This window comes from Equus przewalskii, chromosome 21 (genome assembly GCF_037783145.1).
Source record: "Equus przewalskii isolate Varuska chromosome 21, EquPr2, whole genome shotgun sequence".
Taxonomy (NCBI): domain Eukaryota; kingdom Metazoa; phylum Chordata; class Mammalia; order Perissodactyla; family Equidae; genus Equus; species Equus przewalskii.
The window spans coordinates 37,183,833-37,202,996 of record NC_091851.1 but is presented as its reverse complement, the minus strand read 5'-3'; the positions used below and the strand labels follow the sequence as shown (position 1 = coordinate 37,202,996).

The 19,164-nt window shown below is 43.1% G+C and overlaps 1 protein-coding gene across 2 annotated transcripts in view; it reads right to left on the bottom strand.

Moving 5' to 3' along the window:
* Nucleotides 1-19,164, bottom strand: part of ARFGEF2 (ARF guanine nucleotide exchange factor 2) — a 106,168-nt gene that overhangs the window by 45,324 nt on the left and 41,680 nt on the right. For both annotated transcript variants that reach the window (XM_008542012.2, XM_008542013.2), the window contains exons 11-23: nucleotides 18,412-18,511; nucleotides 17,626-17,765; nucleotides 16,399-16,507; nucleotides 15,526-15,709; nucleotides 13,621-13,732; nucleotides 12,861-13,066; nucleotides 11,015-11,099; nucleotides 10,740-10,911; nucleotides 9,982-10,133; nucleotides 8,282-8,410; nucleotides 7,075-7,233; nucleotides 3,505-3,652; nucleotides 1,976-2,075 (exon numbers count right to left, since the gene is read on the bottom strand). In XM_008542012.2, the coding sequence (XP_008540234.1) occupies nucleotides 1,976-2,075; nucleotides 3,505-3,652; nucleotides 7,075-7,233; nucleotides 8,282-8,410; nucleotides 9,982-10,133; nucleotides 10,740-10,911; nucleotides 11,015-11,099; nucleotides 12,861-13,066; nucleotides 13,621-13,732; nucleotides 15,526-15,709; nucleotides 16,399-16,507; nucleotides 17,626-17,765; nucleotides 18,412-18,511 (1,796 nt within the window). The remainder of the gene's footprint in view (nucleotides 1-1,975; nucleotides 2,076-3,504; nucleotides 3,653-7,074; nucleotides 7,234-8,281; nucleotides 8,411-9,981; nucleotides 10,134-10,739; nucleotides 10,912-11,014; nucleotides 11,100-12,860; nucleotides 13,067-13,620; nucleotides 13,733-15,525; nucleotides 15,710-16,398; nucleotides 16,508-17,625; nucleotides 17,766-18,411; nucleotides 18,512-19,164) is intronic.

The following is a 19,164-nucleotide window of genomic DNA, read 5'->3' as shown; positions in this document are numbered from 1 at the left end:
GAAAATAAAATCTTAAAAAAAAAATACAGTAAAGGAAACGGCAAGAAAAGCAAAATGATACACCAGGAAATATCCATTTAACACGAAAGAAAGCAGTAATAACGGAGGAATAGGGGATCAAAAAGACATAACACATGTTTAAAAATAACACATATAAATCCCACCTACCAGCAATTACATTAAATGTAAACGGATTAAACACTCCAATCCAAAGGAAGAGACTGGCAGAATGGATTAAAATAAACATGGTCCAACCATATGCTACCTAAAGAGACTCACTTTAGATTCAAAGACACAAATACGCTGAAAATAAAAGTATGCAAAAAGATATAAAACATCCAAACATTAACCAAAAGAAAACTAGAGTGGCTGTACTAATAGACAAAACAGACTTAAAACAAAAATCATTACTAGAGACAAAGAACATTTTATAATGATAAAAGGTTTAATCTATCAGGAAAACATAACAATTATAAACATATATCCATCCAACAACAGAGCCCCCAAATCATGAGGCAAAAAATGATAGAACTGAAAGGGATAAATAGGCAATTCAACAATGTTCAGAATCAGCAAATCTATATAGACAGAAAGTAGATTAGTGGCTACAGGGACTGGTGAGGAAAGAAATGGGGAGTGACCGCTAAGAATGGGACTTCTTTACGGGGTGACAAAAACCCTCTGAAATTAAATAGTGGTGATAGCTGCACAACTCTGAATATACTAAAAACCACTAAAGGGTACATTTTAAAACAGTAAATCTAGTGGTATGTGAATTACATCTCAATTTTTAAAAATGTAAATAGCACACAACAAGGTGCTGGGCAAGACTGCTACTGTCCACTATCTGGCTAAAGCAGAGAAACAGGAAAGAAACGTGTCGCTAATGGAAGAGTAAACATTGTTCTATTAGCTTAAACCTAACTGAAAAAAGTAAGGAAAACACGTCAAAAGTACATTACAGAGAAGATCTCTGTTGGAGATGAGCAGAGAAGCCACAGGAGCAAAGTAATCAAAACACACTGATAAAGAGTGTAAAACACTAAGAAGACTGTTTGAGAGCAATACAAATTACGTTAAAAACTCTATACTGCTATCATCTCAAAACTGTCTATATTTAATGCACTGGGATAGGTCATTAACCAAATGAACAGCAGTATATACGATTATTTAATGGTAATTTTCAGAAGTTTGTTGATTTAAAGAAAATTCACTTTTTTTTTATTTAGGAAGATTAGCCCTGAGCTAACATCGGCTGCCAATCCTCCTCTTTTTGCTGAGGAAGACTGGCCCTGAGCTAATATCCGTGCCCATCTTCCTCCACTTTATATGTGGGACACCAACCTCAGCATGGCTTGCCAAGCAGTGCCATGTCCACACCTGGGATCCAAACTGGCGAACCCCGGGTCACCAAAGTGGAACGTGTGAACTTAACCACTGCGCCACCAGGCCAGCCCCAAGAAAATTCACATTTTAAGCACTTGTACCTAATGAACGTCTTCAAATAAGAATATCTATATTTCTCCTGGATGTTTAGGTCAAGGTTCAAGTAAACAGAAATGATGGAAAGGTTTTGAGGAAAAAGAAATGGAAATCGTCAACTTGGCCAACTCTCACTTAAGCATAGGCTTTAAATCTTAAACCCTTCTTCAAAGTTTTTAAAAAGTAATTTCTACTAAGGAAACAAGGTAATTTAAAACATCAGCACATACAAAAACTCTTGTTTTTGACATAATTTGGTCACAACGTTAAATTTTTTTTAAAAAGGTCATGATGCAATTCAAGGTCAAAATTCAAATGAATGTGAAGGTTATTAGTAGCTGTGGATCACATGTGCCACTTTTAATCTTTCTTTTGAGTGATCTGGAGCTGACAACACTTAAAACAGTTAAATTAGGAATCATTCATACCAGTAACTACACAGAGGGTGCCAAGCCACTAGTAGTCCAGCTTCACTGGAGAACAAGATTATTACCTGTCTACAGCTACAACCACACTCTGCGAGCTGGTCTCACCAACTGATTCCTGGAAGCTGGCCATCTGTCTTTTATCCACTCCACCAGTCACCAAATTACCTGAAACACAATGCACAAAATCAACAGTGCTTCAAAAACAATCAAGTATCTTAGAACAAAGAAATTCTGTGGCATCAATCTGCAGAGACAAGAGACATAAATGAGAATGGTTTGCAGTCAAAAACAACCTTCAACTGGTGACAGAATAAAATTAAATTTAGGTTCTGGCATTTGGCATTTAAAATACATTCTTAATACAAGCTCCCTTGTTTATACTAACCATCTCCCTTTCCTAACAGGCTGTTATATTTTTAGGGTATTAAATGCCTGTATTTAGAAAAACAAATTCAAACTAATCTGATACTAACCCAGAACTCCTAGAACGAGTAAGGGCTTACAGCTGCGGAATGTTTGGGATTCTCAGGATTTCCCTCCAGTCATTCTCACATGTACCCTAAGAAGTAGGTGCTATTACCACTCCCCATTTTCAGAGTCCACGCTTTCAATCATTATGCTGTACTATTCCAACCACTGTGTGTGGGACCAAGGAGCCTGCTCTTGGCAATGAGACGGCCTGGGTCTGAAACCTACCTCTGCCGCTTCCTTGCAGTGTGACATTGCTCAGGTCACTTCATCCCCGTGCCTCACTTTCCTCATTTACAAATGGGGAAGATAACAGTCCCAATCTCACCGAATTGTTACAAGAAGTAAACGAGTTAAAACATATAAACTGAGTGCTTAGAATGTGGACTGGCATGTTTGTTTGCCCCATTTACTATTATCATCATTATGTTATATCACTGACAAGAGAATCTCTCAATTCAACAGCCAGAAATAATTCTACTTTCATATGAATACCGTTTAATAAAAGCCCCCCCAAATGAACATGGGAGAGATGTTGAATTTACCTTTTTTAAAATCTAGAGAACCCGCATACTCACTCCTCTAATACCAGATACTAAAGCTGTAGCCTTTCTTTTCTTTTTTTTTGTTGAGGAAGATTAGCTCTGAGCTAACATCTGCTGCCAATCCTCCTCTTTTTGCTGAGGAAGACTGGCCCTGAGCTAACATCCATGCCCATCTTCCTCCACCTCCTATGTGGGATGCTCGCCACACCATGGCTTGACAAGTGGTGCGTAGGTCTGTACCCATGATCCCAACCAGAGAACCCCAGGCAGCCAAAGCGGAACGTGTGAACTTAGCCACTGTGTCACTGGGCCAGCCCAAAGCTGTAGCCTTGCTAAAGCAACACAGTTACACATATAGAAAGAAAAGTTATGCACCCTGGTGATTTTTATAAAATAGGCATTTACTCGACAGTTCAATCATAATTAAGACAGCTAAAGAAGCACTTCCACTTCCATTAATAAACACACTGTCAGCTGGCACATAAGAAAGATTGGTTTACGTGACAGTCTTGACGAGACAAGCGTTTCATTCCGGTTAACTTGCGAATCCACGACAGCCAGCTCTGGGGCCAGTGTCTTACCGAGGCCGAGGCCCATAAACTCTTCTCCTGCCATCGTGTGGCCCTTCAGGCTCCCTTCTCTTTCACGTCCAGACCCAGACAGGTAGCGGGTCTTCACTCCGGTTCCTATCAGCTGAGCAAGCTCCAGCTGGCTGATGCATTTCAAGATCTAACAAAAAGAAGGCATGAAGAATGAGGTCCCACTTCACAGCCTGAAAAGGGCCCTGCAATCTTAGTCATTAAAGAGTTCTTTGCAACACACAGCTTTTCAGATGAGAATAAAATCTGAGGGTCCCTAGTCCTGGCTAGGCAACCCACTGAATGTGGACCTGGACGACAGACTTCATGTTTTTTTTTTAACTATTAAAAAGGGAAAGAGAAAACGAGCGAAAGAAAAGCTGACACAATCGAGTTATGCCATATAGATATTTAATTATACAAATTTAATAAGTGCTCAGTAAAGAAAGAAAAAGCATTTGACTGGAGCAGGGGATTCCAGCCCACAACACTCAGTAAGTGCACCATCTAGACGGACACCACCCCCACCTCCCTTGTACTCTGCTTTCAGACACACACACTAGCCTCCATGGCCTCCCTGCTACTCCTTTTACTTGACATGTGTGGCCCTATCCCAGAGCCTTTGCCCTTGCTGTTCCTTATGCCTGGAACACGGGCCTTATGCTCTTGCCTGACTCACCCCTTAGGTTCCCAGCTCAGACATGTGTCCCTCAGAGAGGGATCACCCCGAGATCACACAACTTTCCCAGCACCATCCCTTGGTCATATTCTTTTTCTTATTACCTACCACTTTTTGGCATTATGACATACATTTATTCATTTGTTCTCTACCTTAAGTGCCACCACGGCATTAACCCCATCTTGTTCACTGCTGAAGCCCCAGCACTGAAAACAGTCGGTGATTATTATTTGGATAACTGAATGAATACCAATGTGCTCTAGAACAGGAGTGCAGTGGGAGAAAAGACTGTGTCTTTCAGCCTTCCGGGGTGGTTCTTGTGCTCGGGAATGCATTCCTGCACACAAGCCCCCTCTCACCTGGAGCCCACCTAAAGAAACAGAAATTGGTTTCATCTTCTATGGGGGAAAAACTGGCCGCATGAAACTTACTGAGGTTCAGCACGCAGATCGCCAGGTAAACCCTTCCTAAGGAATTGTCATGGGAACTTCCGACGAAAGCTGAGCTTAGCCTTTCATGCTGACCTTACAATTCAATCCCAGAGCACAGGACTCCACTGTACCCCTGAGCACTCTGAGAATTCTTCCTGGAGAGAGGTACTTCATTCTACCAAAGAGAGCCATCCCGATTGTTCCACGCAGCATGATGCTATTAAATCGTTACCAGTAAACTATCAATGCCCTCCCTCTCCTAGAAGCTGGGGACAGCTGGAGTCTCAAATATGTTAACAACACTGATGGCCAGACTTATTAGGCTCCAACCTGATTTCTCAAGGTTTCTGACCATTAAATAGCTGCTTAATTCATTTTTAAAATTTCTAGGTGCTGCTATATACTTGGCAACCAGCAGGAATGCCACACTGATCATACTGCTCAGGTTAAAAAAAGTTCTACGAGAGAAAGCAGCTATTTATTGATTCACTAGGTACTGTGACTCAGAAGATAGGGAATTATCTCCTTAAAAAAGCACACAACTGAAAAAAACCCAACAACTCCTCCCCTCACCCAAAAACCCCCATCTTTTCTAATATGGAAGACTCCAGAGTTGTGATCGAGAAAGGAAAGGCTAGGTGAAAAGGGACAAAGGTATGTGCCATGATGATGATGACGACGACGACAATGACGGTAACAGCTAAAAGCCAGAGTGCTTACCACTTGCCAAATATCGTTCTAATCTAACTCCTTTCCCTATATTAACTCCTTTACATTCTCACAACCACTCTACAAAGGTTGTACAGAGGAGGATGAGGCTCAAAGACTAAGTAACCTGCCATGCTGTACAGGAGGAAGAGGAAGAGGTGGGTACCCAGAGCGGACCCCAGCAATCTGGCTCCAGGCCTTTCTCCTTAACTACTGGGTCCTGGGGGGGGAGGGGGGCAGGTAGCAATTTTCTCTCTAGGTCATCACAGTCCCCATCACTCTCCATGCTCTTATCTCTACTCTTTTATAGTTTTCTCTCTAAAACAAAAAGTAGACAGAAAAATTAGAAATTAGAATTTAAGGAAAAAAGAAGAAAATAAATCACCTCCATAATTCTATTACTCAGGATGTTAACATTTTTGTTTATCTTTTCAAATCTCACTCTCTGTGTATGTCTGGCACAAGGAACGATGCCTCACAATGTTTTACAATGACTTTTTATTTAATATACTGTGACTATGTTCCCACAACATTAGATACTCTTTAATAACATCTTTATCTTTCCTGTCTCCAGTTTCTTTTAATCCATAGGTCCCCCCCATCTGCTATTTTTCTTGCAATTTGCTGAGGAACCTGGCATTTGCTCTGAGGATCTGTCATATCTTCAAGTTTGCAAACTGCATTCTCATGATGTCATCTGCCATGCTACTCTGTGCCCTGTATTTCCTGTAAACCGGCAGTAGAGGCTTGAATTGACTCAGATTTGAGTTTTGGCCGAAACATTCCTTAGGTGGTGGTGTGTACTTCCATTGGGGAGCACATCACGTCTGTTTGTCTCTCCATCATTTTAAATGGCCACATAACACTCTAAGGAACGGTATGCCATATCTTTTTTAAAAAAGACAATCTCTCAGTGTTGGGGCATCTAGGCTGTTTCTAATCCAATCTTTCCCCTAGAACAACTAAAATACTGACAAATGACCTTTCAAACACATTTGCACATGACTAATTATTTCCTTAGGCGAGAATCTTAAGAATATTGTTTAGTTAAATTAAAATATGAACCCAGTGGCAATCTCCTAATGGCTCATTGTAAATGTCGACCTCTTTTTTTTAGATACAATTAGGAGAGAAATCAGGCTCCTGGCTTTGTCTTGAATCTACTCACTGACTTAGCGCTCCCAGGAGGCGCATAAGGACTTGGGGAACGTGGCGTTACTGTGGGAAGGAAGTTGCTGCAAGAGAAGTGCACTCTGTGAGGACACTGGCAGCCGGGTACAGGAGCACTTCGTGAGGTGGCGCATCTGACCACGTTTCACCTGCTACAGCTCCAGAGAGCTGACTTTCAGATACACGAGGTATTTGGCTTTTTTTTTGGTTATTTGGGTTTTTTTTAAGATTTTATTTTTCCTTTTTCTCCCCAAAGGCCCCTAGTACACAGTTGTGTATTTTCAGTTGTGGGTCCTTCTAGTTGTGGCATATGGGATGCTGCCTCAGCATGGCCTAACGAGTGGTACCATGTCTGTGCCCAGGATCTGAACCAGCGAAACCCTGGGCCACCAAAGCAGAGCGCGCAAACTTAACCACTTGGACACAGGGCCAGCCCACGAGGTATTTGAGAATGAGAGAAAACCCAGAGTGAAGTTAGGCTTGACTTCAGAAAAATGGACTCGACCAGAGACTGACACTGAATAAACGAATGCTGGCAGTCATCCTAAGGAAAGGCAATTACCAGGCTTTCAAAGAGACACACACCTCATGCCAGGAATTCCCAAGGTAATTGCCATCGGTGTGAGCCACTGTAATAAGCGTCTTTATGGTGTCAATGTTTTTCTGCTTCATTTCCGTGATGCTGGAGCTGGCTGTCAGCAGGGAGAAGCGAGCAAGAGCCTGAACGTAGGCATCTCGTTCCAGCTGTAACAGAAGCCCAATAGAGAACACTGAGATTCCATCCTTAGCATGACTGTTTTCACATCTACGGGACTGTGCACTGGGCTTCTCTGATCCCTTCTGTACACACGCTGACAGGCTTCATGCACATTAACACGCCAGTTATTTCATGCTGGTATCCTCCTGCTATCAGAACATCCCAGTGAGGCTCCCTACACACTGCATGTTTGAGAACTAGCCCTCTCCTTTCCAAATGACCTCAAACTTACGTTCCATTCCCTTTGGAAGGAGCGCAGGAGGAATCTGTTGAATGCTAAGACTGTCACACAAATTTTATTATCTGTGACACTCCTGATCTATTTTTTCAAGTTTACAAGTGAGGAGATAAAGCATGTCTCAGAGAAGTTGGCTGGGCCAGTGTCGCATGGCTAGAGAAGTAGCAGAGCTGGGTTTTGAAACCCAGACTGTCTGATGTCAAAGCCCGTGGTCTTCACATGAAAGAAAACGTCTAACCATAAAATAAATGGGAACAGAAGATTGAGTTTTTCAAAATAAACGGTTGCAAATTCTTACTGACTTAGAAAACGATGTGTGGGATTGACAAGTTCCTGATTTCATAACAGTTTGAGAATTGTATTTTGTTTATTTGCTTGAATTTTTGAAGATTTCAAAAGGTTTACAGACATATTCATTTTGCATTGGACTATTTGTTTCCCCTAGAAAAGACCTGGAAATAAGGAAAATTATAATAAAAACTGATTTTAAAAGGAAAAATACTATTTTAAGCACTAGGGCAGGCAAGTTAGGCAGATAGGAAGGCTGCTCTGTCAAATCAAGTCAAGTAGCTGGACCCCACCTACCTTCAAAGAACGCTTTAATCCAAATCTCTGATTTTTTCCCCTAATGTGGCCGCTGCCAGCACAAATCTCTGGACTTCTTCTCAGTGCGCATGAAAGGAGTTTGCTGAGACTTTTTTGGCTAATTGGAAAATGACTGATAGTTTCTAAGTTTTGCCAAATCTAAAAGAACACAGCCCACCAGCATCTCGAGGGCGTTGCTAACTTACACCCACCTGCATTCCAAAGATGCAGGCAATCCGGATTGCACATCGGATGCCTTCCAAACACAGGGAGGCCACTTCAGTGTCGTCACAGTTCTGCAGTCCAATGCTATAGGCTGCCAACAGTGGTGTCCACACCAGCTACCACGGAAGGAAGGTTTCAATAACGTTTAGAATTTCGGCATGGGAAGAGTTCTCAGCACTTAGTTATGAGCACGGCCAGGATGCCAAATTCACTGTGATTTTGATTTCAATCTATTCCATCCACAATATTAAACCATTCCTCCTAAACCGTGGTCAAAGCTATCACTATAGATATGCCATTTACTAAACGTACAGTTCAAAAGAAGGATGGTAAATATGTGACTAGTGTGCCATCACTGCATCTGCCTGCGCTCACGGCAGATATCACTAATCAATCAGAGATCCCACTTCATGCTGTCTATTGAGGGCTCGAGAATCAATCCTTCTTCACACAGTGCAGCAAGCAACCATTACCAACCAGAGTCTGGCATGCAAAATAAAACCTATAAGCAACTTATGTCCCATAAACTTAGTTTACTGAAAGGTTCCTAATTAAAATTATTTAGACTTTACTTTTCCTCCAATTTTCTTGTGAATTCCCCGAAAATAAAAGCTCACAAAAATCTAGAAGTGATCAACTAACAGGTTATTAACAGTTACTATGAAAACATCTTAGAGAAGGGGCTGGCCCCGTGGCCGAGTGGTTAAGTTTGCGCGCTCCGCTGCAGGCGGCCCAGTGTTTCATTGGTTCGAATCCTGGGCACGGACATGGCACTGCTCATCAAACCACACTGAGGCAGCGTCCCACATGCCACAATGAGAAAGACCCACAACGAAGAATATACAACTATGTACTTTCTCAAAAAAGAAAAAGGAAAAATAAAAATCTTTAAAAAATATAAAAAATAAAAAATAAAAAAAACATCTTAGAGAAGAATGAGTGCTATGTATATAGAACGTGTGTCTTTTCTAGACATTTTCATCTGTTGCCAATCTTTTCTTCTTCTTCTTCTTCTCCCCGAAGCCCCCCAGCATATAGTTGTATATTCTAGTTGTAGGTCCTTCTGGCTGTGCTATGTGGGATGCCGCCTGAGCATGGCTTGATGAGCAGTGCTAGGACTGCACCCAGGACCCGAACTGGCAAAACCCAGGGCTGCCAAAGTGGCGTGCATGAACTTTACTCAGCCACGGGCTGGCCCCCTTTTCCTCTATTTTAAAAATAGAGATACCTCAGGATACTATCTTTCACCTCCACCTAATCTCATCTGATAAACTAACCCTGAGGCCAGTGAGATGAGATATAACAATAAAACTGTCTCTTTTGCCTGAACAATTATTAATTCAGTCAATCCCCCCAGCAACCCTTACAGTAACCCTGTATCTGTCTCCATTTTACAGATGATGAACAGAGAGGCTGAGTAACCTAACCAAGCTCACAGAGCTACATAGTGGCAAAGGCAGGAATAAAACCAGACGTTCTGACTGGAGAGCCCTTGCTTTTGGCTGGTGCTGGCATGTCCCCAGCGTCATCAGAGGGCTTCTAGGAAGGACTCACTTTAGTTACTGTTCAGAAAGAAACACCTGGACTTGGCCTTTCCTCTCAATCTCTTCACCATTATCAACTTGCTGGTTAGCAGGTCAACTCCAGAATCGGGCTTAGCCACGTCCTAACTTCTCAGGATACTCACTTTGAACATGGGCCGGACGTGGTCCAAGTGAGTGGCACTTGTAAACGGGGCTTTGGCGTGGCTCACAGCCTCCATCAGAGCTTTGGCTGTCTTCGCCATTTGCTCCATCTCCAAATTGTACAGTAGCCGGCGCTGCTTTTCACTAGCTACACCTACAAAGAAAGAATAACAGCAGCTGACACTCACTGAGTGCTTGCCATGTGCCGGGCACTGTTTCAGAAGACTTAGAATCACTAACTCACAAATCCTCTCAACCACCTCATAAGTCTGTTACAAACATTATCATCATTCTACTGAGGGGAAAATGAGGCACAGAGCAATTAAGTTACTTGCCCAGGGTCACAGAGCTAACAAGCAGTAGAGCTGGGACTCGAACCCAGGCAGTGTGGCTCTACAGCCTGTGCTTCAGGCTCCACACTCTGCTGCCTCTCAAACAAAGAAACAGCTTCACAGGGGTCTTAAGAGAATTCTAATCAAAGTTGGCATAATCACCATTGGTATTAAAGTTTTAAGGAATATTTTTGGGGAGTCATTTAGCTCTCAGATTATTTATTTTAAATTCTCTCTTGTAACTAATTACAAATCTAGCAAGAAGATGCTGATATGAGAACCAACATAAGCATAATAATTAATTTAATCACATTTCTTATTCTGATATCTAGATATGCAAATTAAAGCAATCATCAGGAATTAATCATGTAATTCCTGATACACTCAAAAACTGGAATTAATAGAAATAATTTGCCATTAGACCTTACTCTGCTTAGTAGATTTGGCTGCGATCGTATGCTCTTTTGTTTCTTTCATTGCAATTTTCTTGCCTTCTATCTCTTCATAAATGCTTGAGAGATATTCTTCTGGTAGATCTTTACTATCATTGATACCCCGATTCATTTTAATATACTGCTCTTTTGTCATTTTATTTTTTACCTGAAATTTAAAAAAATTAACAAACCACTTAGAAAACATCCAATGGCCCACATAAAGCTATTTAGTTAGCTACCACAATATACAAATCATTAAAATATTTTACCTGAGGACTGTGCAAGTCTGTGGTTAGCATAATAATTGAATATGCCAGGACATACGCAGTGTCAGCACTGGCAAATAGAGTTTGCCTGGAAGAGAAGATTCCAGATGTAAGAACAGGCACGGGGACGAGGCTGGGAAGGCACAGTGCCAACAGGGACATGCTGCACTAAACGCAGGCCGATGCTCCACGTGATGCCAAGCTTGCCAGCAGTTCTCATGCCTTATCATCACTGAGTGGTCACTACCGACCCCGAGTGCGGAAAAGCTAATCAAGAATGTGTCAGATTTAGACTTCCTTTAATACAGCAGTTTCAAGTCAATTTTTTTAGGACCCTTAAGGAGACTTGAGGGCCAGGGACCAGGTGAGGGAAGCAAGGCACCTCACTGCCCGGAGCCAACCTGCGGCAGGACCCCGAGAGGGAGGCCCCTGTGGCCTGCGCCCTGTGGGACTCGCCCACCTCACCTTGGACCCGCTCCTGAGGGTGTCTGCTTTGGGCCAGGCGGTGGACAGCAGGACGGCTACAACTGCTGCCCTGCGATGAGATGTCTTCAGTTCACATCATCCACCACAGTGTTTGACAGCAGAAATACAAGGAAATATTTATGTGTTCTAAACAATATGCTGGGGAAGTCTGACTGTTTTTGCCTTAGGTAAGAAAAGAAAGGTAAAAACCTGTGGCTGCACAGCCTCATCATATGTGAGGCTAAAGCCAGAAAAACTGGTCTATCCAAATTGCCCCTGGTAGGAAAGGGAGAAATTCTGAAGAACACGAGAAAAGGTCTGCATTCTAACGTGACATTTACTTGGGTCACATATTTACTGATTAAGGGAAACAGGCGAAGGTTTCTGGGTCTACACAGGAGATATGCTTAAAGTAAATAACATCTAATTATGTCTTCATGGCAAATTCTAACGTCCACTGGCTTAAAACGACCAGACGCTGCCTGGCTGACGACGCTGTTTCATGGGACAGCTTGCCATGCACTTACAGGACTGGGACCAATTAACAGGAAAACCGAGTTGACTTGAGAGGCAAAACTGTTATCAAAATGTTCCCACAAACAATTCCCACATCACATTCACAGTACACTCATTCTTAACTTCAAGTGCAGTGGAAAGCACAGGAGTTTCTGAGTTAGACAAACCTGTCTTCAATCGTGGCTCTGCCACTTAGTGGCTGATTGATTCTGGCAGGTTGCTCAATCTCCCAGAGCCTGTCTCCCCATCTATAAAATGGGACACTACTCCCAGGCTTACCGCTGATTAAATGAAAGGCATGTAAAACCCAAAGCACAGCTGCACACGGGAGGTGTTTCAAAAAGGTCAGCTCTCTTTTCAATCTCCACTTCTTTCAAAAATATTAACTACCTATCAAAAAAGGCCCCAAGATGAAATGACGTACTTAGGTCGGTTTTATTAGTTATGTAGCCATTTTTGTAACTTGCTCATCAGCATGTAATCAAAGAAAAACCAAAATCCTTGCAATCCACCCGGTATTAAAGCAGGGAGCTGTTCCTGATTAAGGAAGAGGTGCCACGGCCTCCTCTCAGCTCCTGAAACTACTCTTTTATCATCATCAATAGCGTGGGCTCCAGCTCTGTGATCTTGGGCAAGTCACCAGGGCTCTCCAGCCCTCATCTCCTTGTGTGTAGAAAGAGGACACAAACAGTTGCTGTGAGGTCTTATGTGAGACACTCCCTTGGCACGGTGCCTGGCACATGGTGAACAGAAAGCTTAGCTGCTTGCCACAGATTTAGAAAAATGAGACTCAACCCCCAACCAAACTAAGATTAGTGTTCTGACAGAGGCAAAAAGATGATGTGGAGGGACTTGATATGATGCTCACCCCTGGTTGCATTCTATGTATCTTGCAGCAAACTTCTCCATTAACCGATCAATCTTCTGGGCTTCCCCAGGTAGGCGGAAACCTTCTAGAAACGTCCGTAGGGCTGAGACAAACTCCTTTTCACAGAAGTCAAGTTGGTCCACGTAGGCATACATCACCTCCTTGTTGAACCTCATGCTGTCTCCCAGAAAATCACCTACCTGGGTCTAAAACATACACACCATACACACTTACTCACATCTAGAAATTGTTCAATATGATTGCACAGCAAAAGACGTTTCAGTCAAAGGGGGAGGCAGAATGCCTCGGCTCTAAACACCCAGAAAAGGGGGACTGCTAGAAAGGCTAGGGGACTCCCTGAGCCTGCCCACCCACCCAGCCATTCCAGGTGCAGGCCGTCCTGCCACGAATGAAGGAAGATGTGGAGGAACAAGAGACGTAAACACGGAGAAATGACAGGGCACACTCAGGGGTAGGTTGGTTGCACACGGGCAGCCAGAGGAAGAGTTTCTAGCAGCCAAAGGACACTTCTAGCTCTGACACTGTCCTACCAAATAAATACAAAACAACCTGTTGGGTGGCTAGTTTATTCCTTTCATAGAGCTTTGTGCAACACCAGCCAAAGGGGAAGCAGGGCTGCTGTAAGCAGGGGTGTGGACAACAGCCACTGCACTCAGGGTCAGCCATTTCCAGGTTGATGCTGGTAAGGCCTCAGAATCAGCTGAAAGAACCCACAGGCAAGTGCTCAACCCCGTCTTACAGAATCGAGGCGCTCTTCCTGGTGCAGGAATTGGGCAATGTCTTCAACTGATGTCCCCAGCATGCCCTGCTCCTGGAGAAACTGGATCCCTCTCTTGGGTTTCTTGTTGAACCTGTTTCAAGAAGAGATGGGACAAGGGTTGCTTATTTCAAAATCCGGAGGACAGAAAAAGCTGGCATTGAGGCAAGCTACAATAATGCCATGAACAAGCCATTACTTCTCAGCTAGGAAGGTCCTGTGTACCCAGGTAGCTTTTCTGAATTCCACCTTTCATTTCTGACCTGGCTACAGCAGAGACTGCTGGTTGTCACCCCACATCCACCTTCCCCTTCTCCAACACTATTCAAACCGTACATGTTTAGCTGGGCACACAAGTACCTGGAATAAAAATTCTCTTTCCCTGCCTCCCTTAAACAAAGTATGGCCACGTGACAAAGTTCTGGCCAGTGAGACACGAGCAGAAGTGGTGTGGGTACTTCTAGGAAAGATCCTTGAACAAAGACGACTTGTCTTTTTTGCCCTTCTCTTCTTCTTCCTCAGAATATGTGTGTGATGGTCAGTGCTCCAGAGTCATCTCAAACCATGAGGTAACACTGAAGACGAAAATTGTGTTAAGGATGGGGAAGCAGCAAGATAAAAGGAGCCGGGGTCTCTGGTGTCCATAAGAGCCACTATAAATAGCCCTAGACTGCCCACTTTGGGATTTCCTTTAATAGTGATTAAGCAGTGCTATTCTGTATTTCCTGTTAAAAGCAGGCAAAGTGAACAAATGTATGAATTCAACTTTTTATTTACCAAGCTGCACACCGGAGAATGATATTCATATATGAGCACAAACTGTGGCAAGGGCTGTGTCAGAAGGACATGAATATGGTGCAAGAACAGAGAATAACTTGGGACTTGCTCAGATAGTGTGGTTACAAAAGGCCTCTTTGAGGAAGAGATGTTTTGCCAAGCCTGAAGGGTGAAAAAGACCCAAGAGTATTCCAAGCCGAGGCCCAAAGGTGCGAAGAGCCAGAGGTGTTCAAGGCACTGACATGCACCGTGGAGAGCTGGCAGGAGATGAGGTCGGCGAGGGGGCTGTGATGAGGAAACGGGAAACCTAGAATGATTTTAGGCAGGGAGTGATAAGATCGATTTAAGTTTTTAAAGGATTACTTTAGCTGCTATGGGGAGAACAGACTGGGGGTGGATGCAGGGATAGTGGGAGTGGAAACAAGGAGATCAACACCTCCTTTCATAAATGAGTACTGTAACATCAACTTTTAAAACAGAGCTTACTAAGTATAATCATTCAAAAGCTGGACAGGATATGAGATTGTGTGTTTGTATTTTTGTGTGTAAAAGACGGGAAAGAACACATTCAGATTTACCAATGACTGTCATGATGATGGCGTGGTTACAGGGGAGAATGTCCTTATTTTTCAAAGACGTAGGGGTGAAATATTATGATGGCTACAAATTACTTTCAACTGGTTCAGAAAAAAACATACACAGATAACACTAAGATGGCAAAAGTTTTTATGTTGAAATTTTTCATAGTATGTAACTGGGAAAAAATGTTACCAATGGTGATTTCCTGTAGGTAGTAATTTTATGAGTGTTTTTAACATTGTTGCTTTATAGTTTTCTGTATTTTCTAAACTGGTTTAATTTTTGTCATTAGGAAAAAAAAAAAGAGCAGGCATCAACCACACAAAGCTATTAAATTTCTCCCTCTCTCTGTCTCTGTCTCACACACAGTCACTCACTGACTCTGCTTGGCTCAATCAGTTCGGCTGTTGGTGCCAGCACTGGCTTTTCTAACAGGCATTTCCCCTTAAGGAGTCAGTCCCCGGTTCCCAAGGAAGATGCGGCTTTGCCAGAGGCCCCAAGAGATTCAGCTGGAATAGCAGCCACACTCACAGCTCAATGCCATGTTCAATGATCTCCTTCTGTTGCTTGATGACCTCAAACTGCTCCGGATCATCCTGGACAGCCGTCTGGGTCCCCGAGGACACTGTGGACTCCATGGATGTCACACTGCTCCGCCTCGCCATGTCAAGGCCTTTCCCATCCCCCATTTCCTGATCTGTGGGCCTCTCCTGACCTGCAGCAACACAAAACCAAAGGAAACCAAATAAGCAGATGGGACATGGATGCGGCTGAGCTCAGGTCTGGCTTTGCAGTTCCTTCTCCCAGACCTGTAACAACGGAGTTTGTACTGTAAGCATCATAAGCACAAATCCTTGACATCACTTTACTTAAAAACTTACTTTTTTGTGGAACTTAATAAGCTAATGATAAAATTCACATGAAAGAATTAAAGTTCAAAAAACAGTCAAGACACTTAAAGAACAATGAAGAAGGAGGACCTGTCCTGGCAGGTATCAAAACTCCCTGCAGAACTCCAGGCATCTGGAAGCCTGGTATCGGTGCAAGAACAGACAAATCAATAGAACAGAACAGAAAATTCAGAAACAGACTTAGGCACCTAAAGGAATTTAGTGCTCCATACAGGTGGTGTTTCAAATCCGTGCGGGAAGGAGAGAGCACTAAGAAAATGCTGAAACAACTGGCTCTCTATTTGGAAAACTGAAGTCAGAGCACAACTCACACTATTCCCCCCAAATTTGGATGTATTAAAAAGCTGAGCCTTTCAAAAACTATAGGTATTTAGCAAACTAAAGTGTTTGGCTACTTCTAAGACAAGCAGACAACTAGCCTCAGACAACTTTCCCAACAGAAAGAAGGAAGCTGTTGTGAAGGGAGGTGGCAGGGGCAGCGCTGCTCTCTCACCGAGGCTGGTCTGGTGGTTGGGGTTCACATACAGGTCTTTGCTCCACTCCACCATGCACTTGAGGATGGACACAAGGCACTCTAGGCCTTTCTTCCTCAGACTGAGCTCCTAAAGGACAAAAGTGACACAGAGACTTCACTGATAAATCAAGTGCAGACATCTACAGGGCTCGTAGGGAATCCCATGAGGATTCCAGATAATCGCTGACATTCAGTGCTACGGAGTACAAAACCCAAGGAAAAGTTAGCAGGTGACAAGTATTACAAGCTCATCGCAAAAACCCTGAAAATCTTGGAAGGTATTCATTACAAACACCCCAGCAGCAAAAATATGGGATGTGTGTTTTCCTAAAACGAACAGTGTTACCTGGATTTTTAAAAGGAAGTTCTTATTCACTGCAAATATAATTTGAAAAAAAACATTTAAAACACTTTCCTTTTTTTTAAATAACAGGGTCTTAACCAGTGACCTCCAAAAAGAGAAGAGAATCTTATATTATGCAACAAATGAGTGATTCTGGATACACTCTTATCCCCCAAACACCCACAAACGCATCCCATTTTAAGACCCACTCTACAAGTAAATAAAAATATTGATTTCTTAAATAAAAAATTAAATGCAAATTACAGATAATCTAAACAAAAAAATGCAAGTATTTTAGATTTTAAAAAAAATTTAAGGTGGCAGAGACCTCTCTGTGAATGTAATGATAGCTATGGACCTTTTTCTAGGAAAAATGCCCATACACCGAAATTCTACACGTAATTCCAGGCGTCCCATGGCCCTTCTGATCAGTTCATTCAGACTGCAGGCTAAGGATCCTGTTCCCTTTGCAGGCTCTCTAAGGATGAGACAATCTCCTTTGCCTTTGCTGGAGCCTGGGATCCTGCTTTCACAGGATCTTTGGAAAGGTGCCTGAGAGTGAACTCGCTTCCTACATGTCTTAGTTCAAATGTCACCTTCTCAGGGAGACCACCTGCCAAGGACCCCATTAAAAATGACAACACCCCCACCTTCAGCACTCCTTCTCTATCGTCCCTGCCCCATTCTTCTCTGTAGCCCACTTCTTCACTGTTTGTGTAAGTGTGACCACATCAATTGTGCGCGCACACATGCGTGTTTGTACTTTATTCACTCTTGTATCCCCAGCACCATGGTGGTGCACAATAAATGTTTACCGAGATGCATGAACTTTAAATAGAAATGAGTGTTCTTGGTGTTTTTACCTGCAGAGGTGTCATTCCCAGCTCATGTCCACTTCTTCCCTGAGCGATTTTGGACAAATCATTTACGAGGCGCTCAAAAATGTTAGCAGCATTTAAATCACAGTCGTAGTTGACATAAATATCTACAACACACTGGGCATCTTGGAAAATAACACACAGATATTAGAAATTCTGATCTAACACAAATAGCAATTATGTTTTCTTATTAAATGAGATTCCTTTGTCAAAAATTCTTCCTAGTGAACTACAACTCAGGTGGACACGCCCCACTCAGGAAATGTACGTGTAAAGTACTAGGAAGTCGGGAGGCCCTCTTTCTAGGCCTGACTCAGGACCAAGTGAAATCTCAGCTCATTCCACCTCTCTAAGGCTCACTTTCGTCATAAAAAAAGGGGTAACAATTGCCCAATCCACCTCTTAAAGTTGTGTAACTCTTGAGAAATTACATTTGATGACAGACAGGTGGAATGATTGGTTTACAGTCACATAATTGTACAGTGTTAAGGGAAATACAAATTTATCGCAGCATCCAATCAAGAGATTAGGGGGTTTCCCAGGTTGTGGGACTTTCAGGGCTAACACCAGAAAGTCCCGGGCAAACCAGATGGAGTTAATCATCCTCCAAAGGAGGAGACACAGTGGGCAGGACTAGTCCTTAGGTCAGCTTTTGCCTTTAAGGTAATGGTTTTCCCAGCACTTCATTAAAACTCTAAAAACAGGAGTTAAAGATCGTAATCTGGACTTTGGAAGAAGAAAGCATCAAAAGCCCCCTCGGGGTAAAAGTACCTGCACAGATCCTTGTCAGGGTCTGAATGACCATCCACCTGTGCTCAAAAGAACTTGTGGATGTTTCTAAAATGTTCAGGAAAATCTCCTTGAAAAAGACCTACATGACACGAAGACAAAGGAGGACACCAATTAATAGCCAGTTTAAATTGAGCTCAAAACCCCGAAGGCCTGGGGCTGGGCCCCGTGCCCAAGTGGTTAAGTTCGCTGCTCCACTTCAGCAGCTCAGGGTTTCGCCAGTGGAAATCCTGGGCGCGGACATGGCACCACTCATCAGGCCACACTGAGGAGGCATCCCACATGCCACAACTCGAAGGACCCACAACTAAAAATACACAACTATGTACCAGGGGGCTTTGGGGAGAAAAAGGAAAAAAATAAAATCTTAAAAAAAAAAACAACCTAAAAGCCTTTCGAGGACAGGCAGAGCCTCTGAGTGAAGAAGCTGGGTAGAACAAGAGTCCGGCACAGGCTGCTGCAGGGCATCGGCACCCTGGCCTCGAGTGGGCACAGCGAGCAGGGCAGGACCATGGTGAGCTGGAGAACATGGGCGCATTAGAGGGAGCAGCTGCTCCTGAGCAACAGGGAAGAGTTGCCACGAGGAAACGCATGACCGCTGTGATTTTTCGAGAGAAACTAGAAATCTGGATTTTCACGTAGAATCTGATTTCTCAATCCGGCAACTAATTCAAGTTATTTCAAACAATGTATAGGCTGAACAAACATGTTTGGGTCCAGGACACAGACCACACG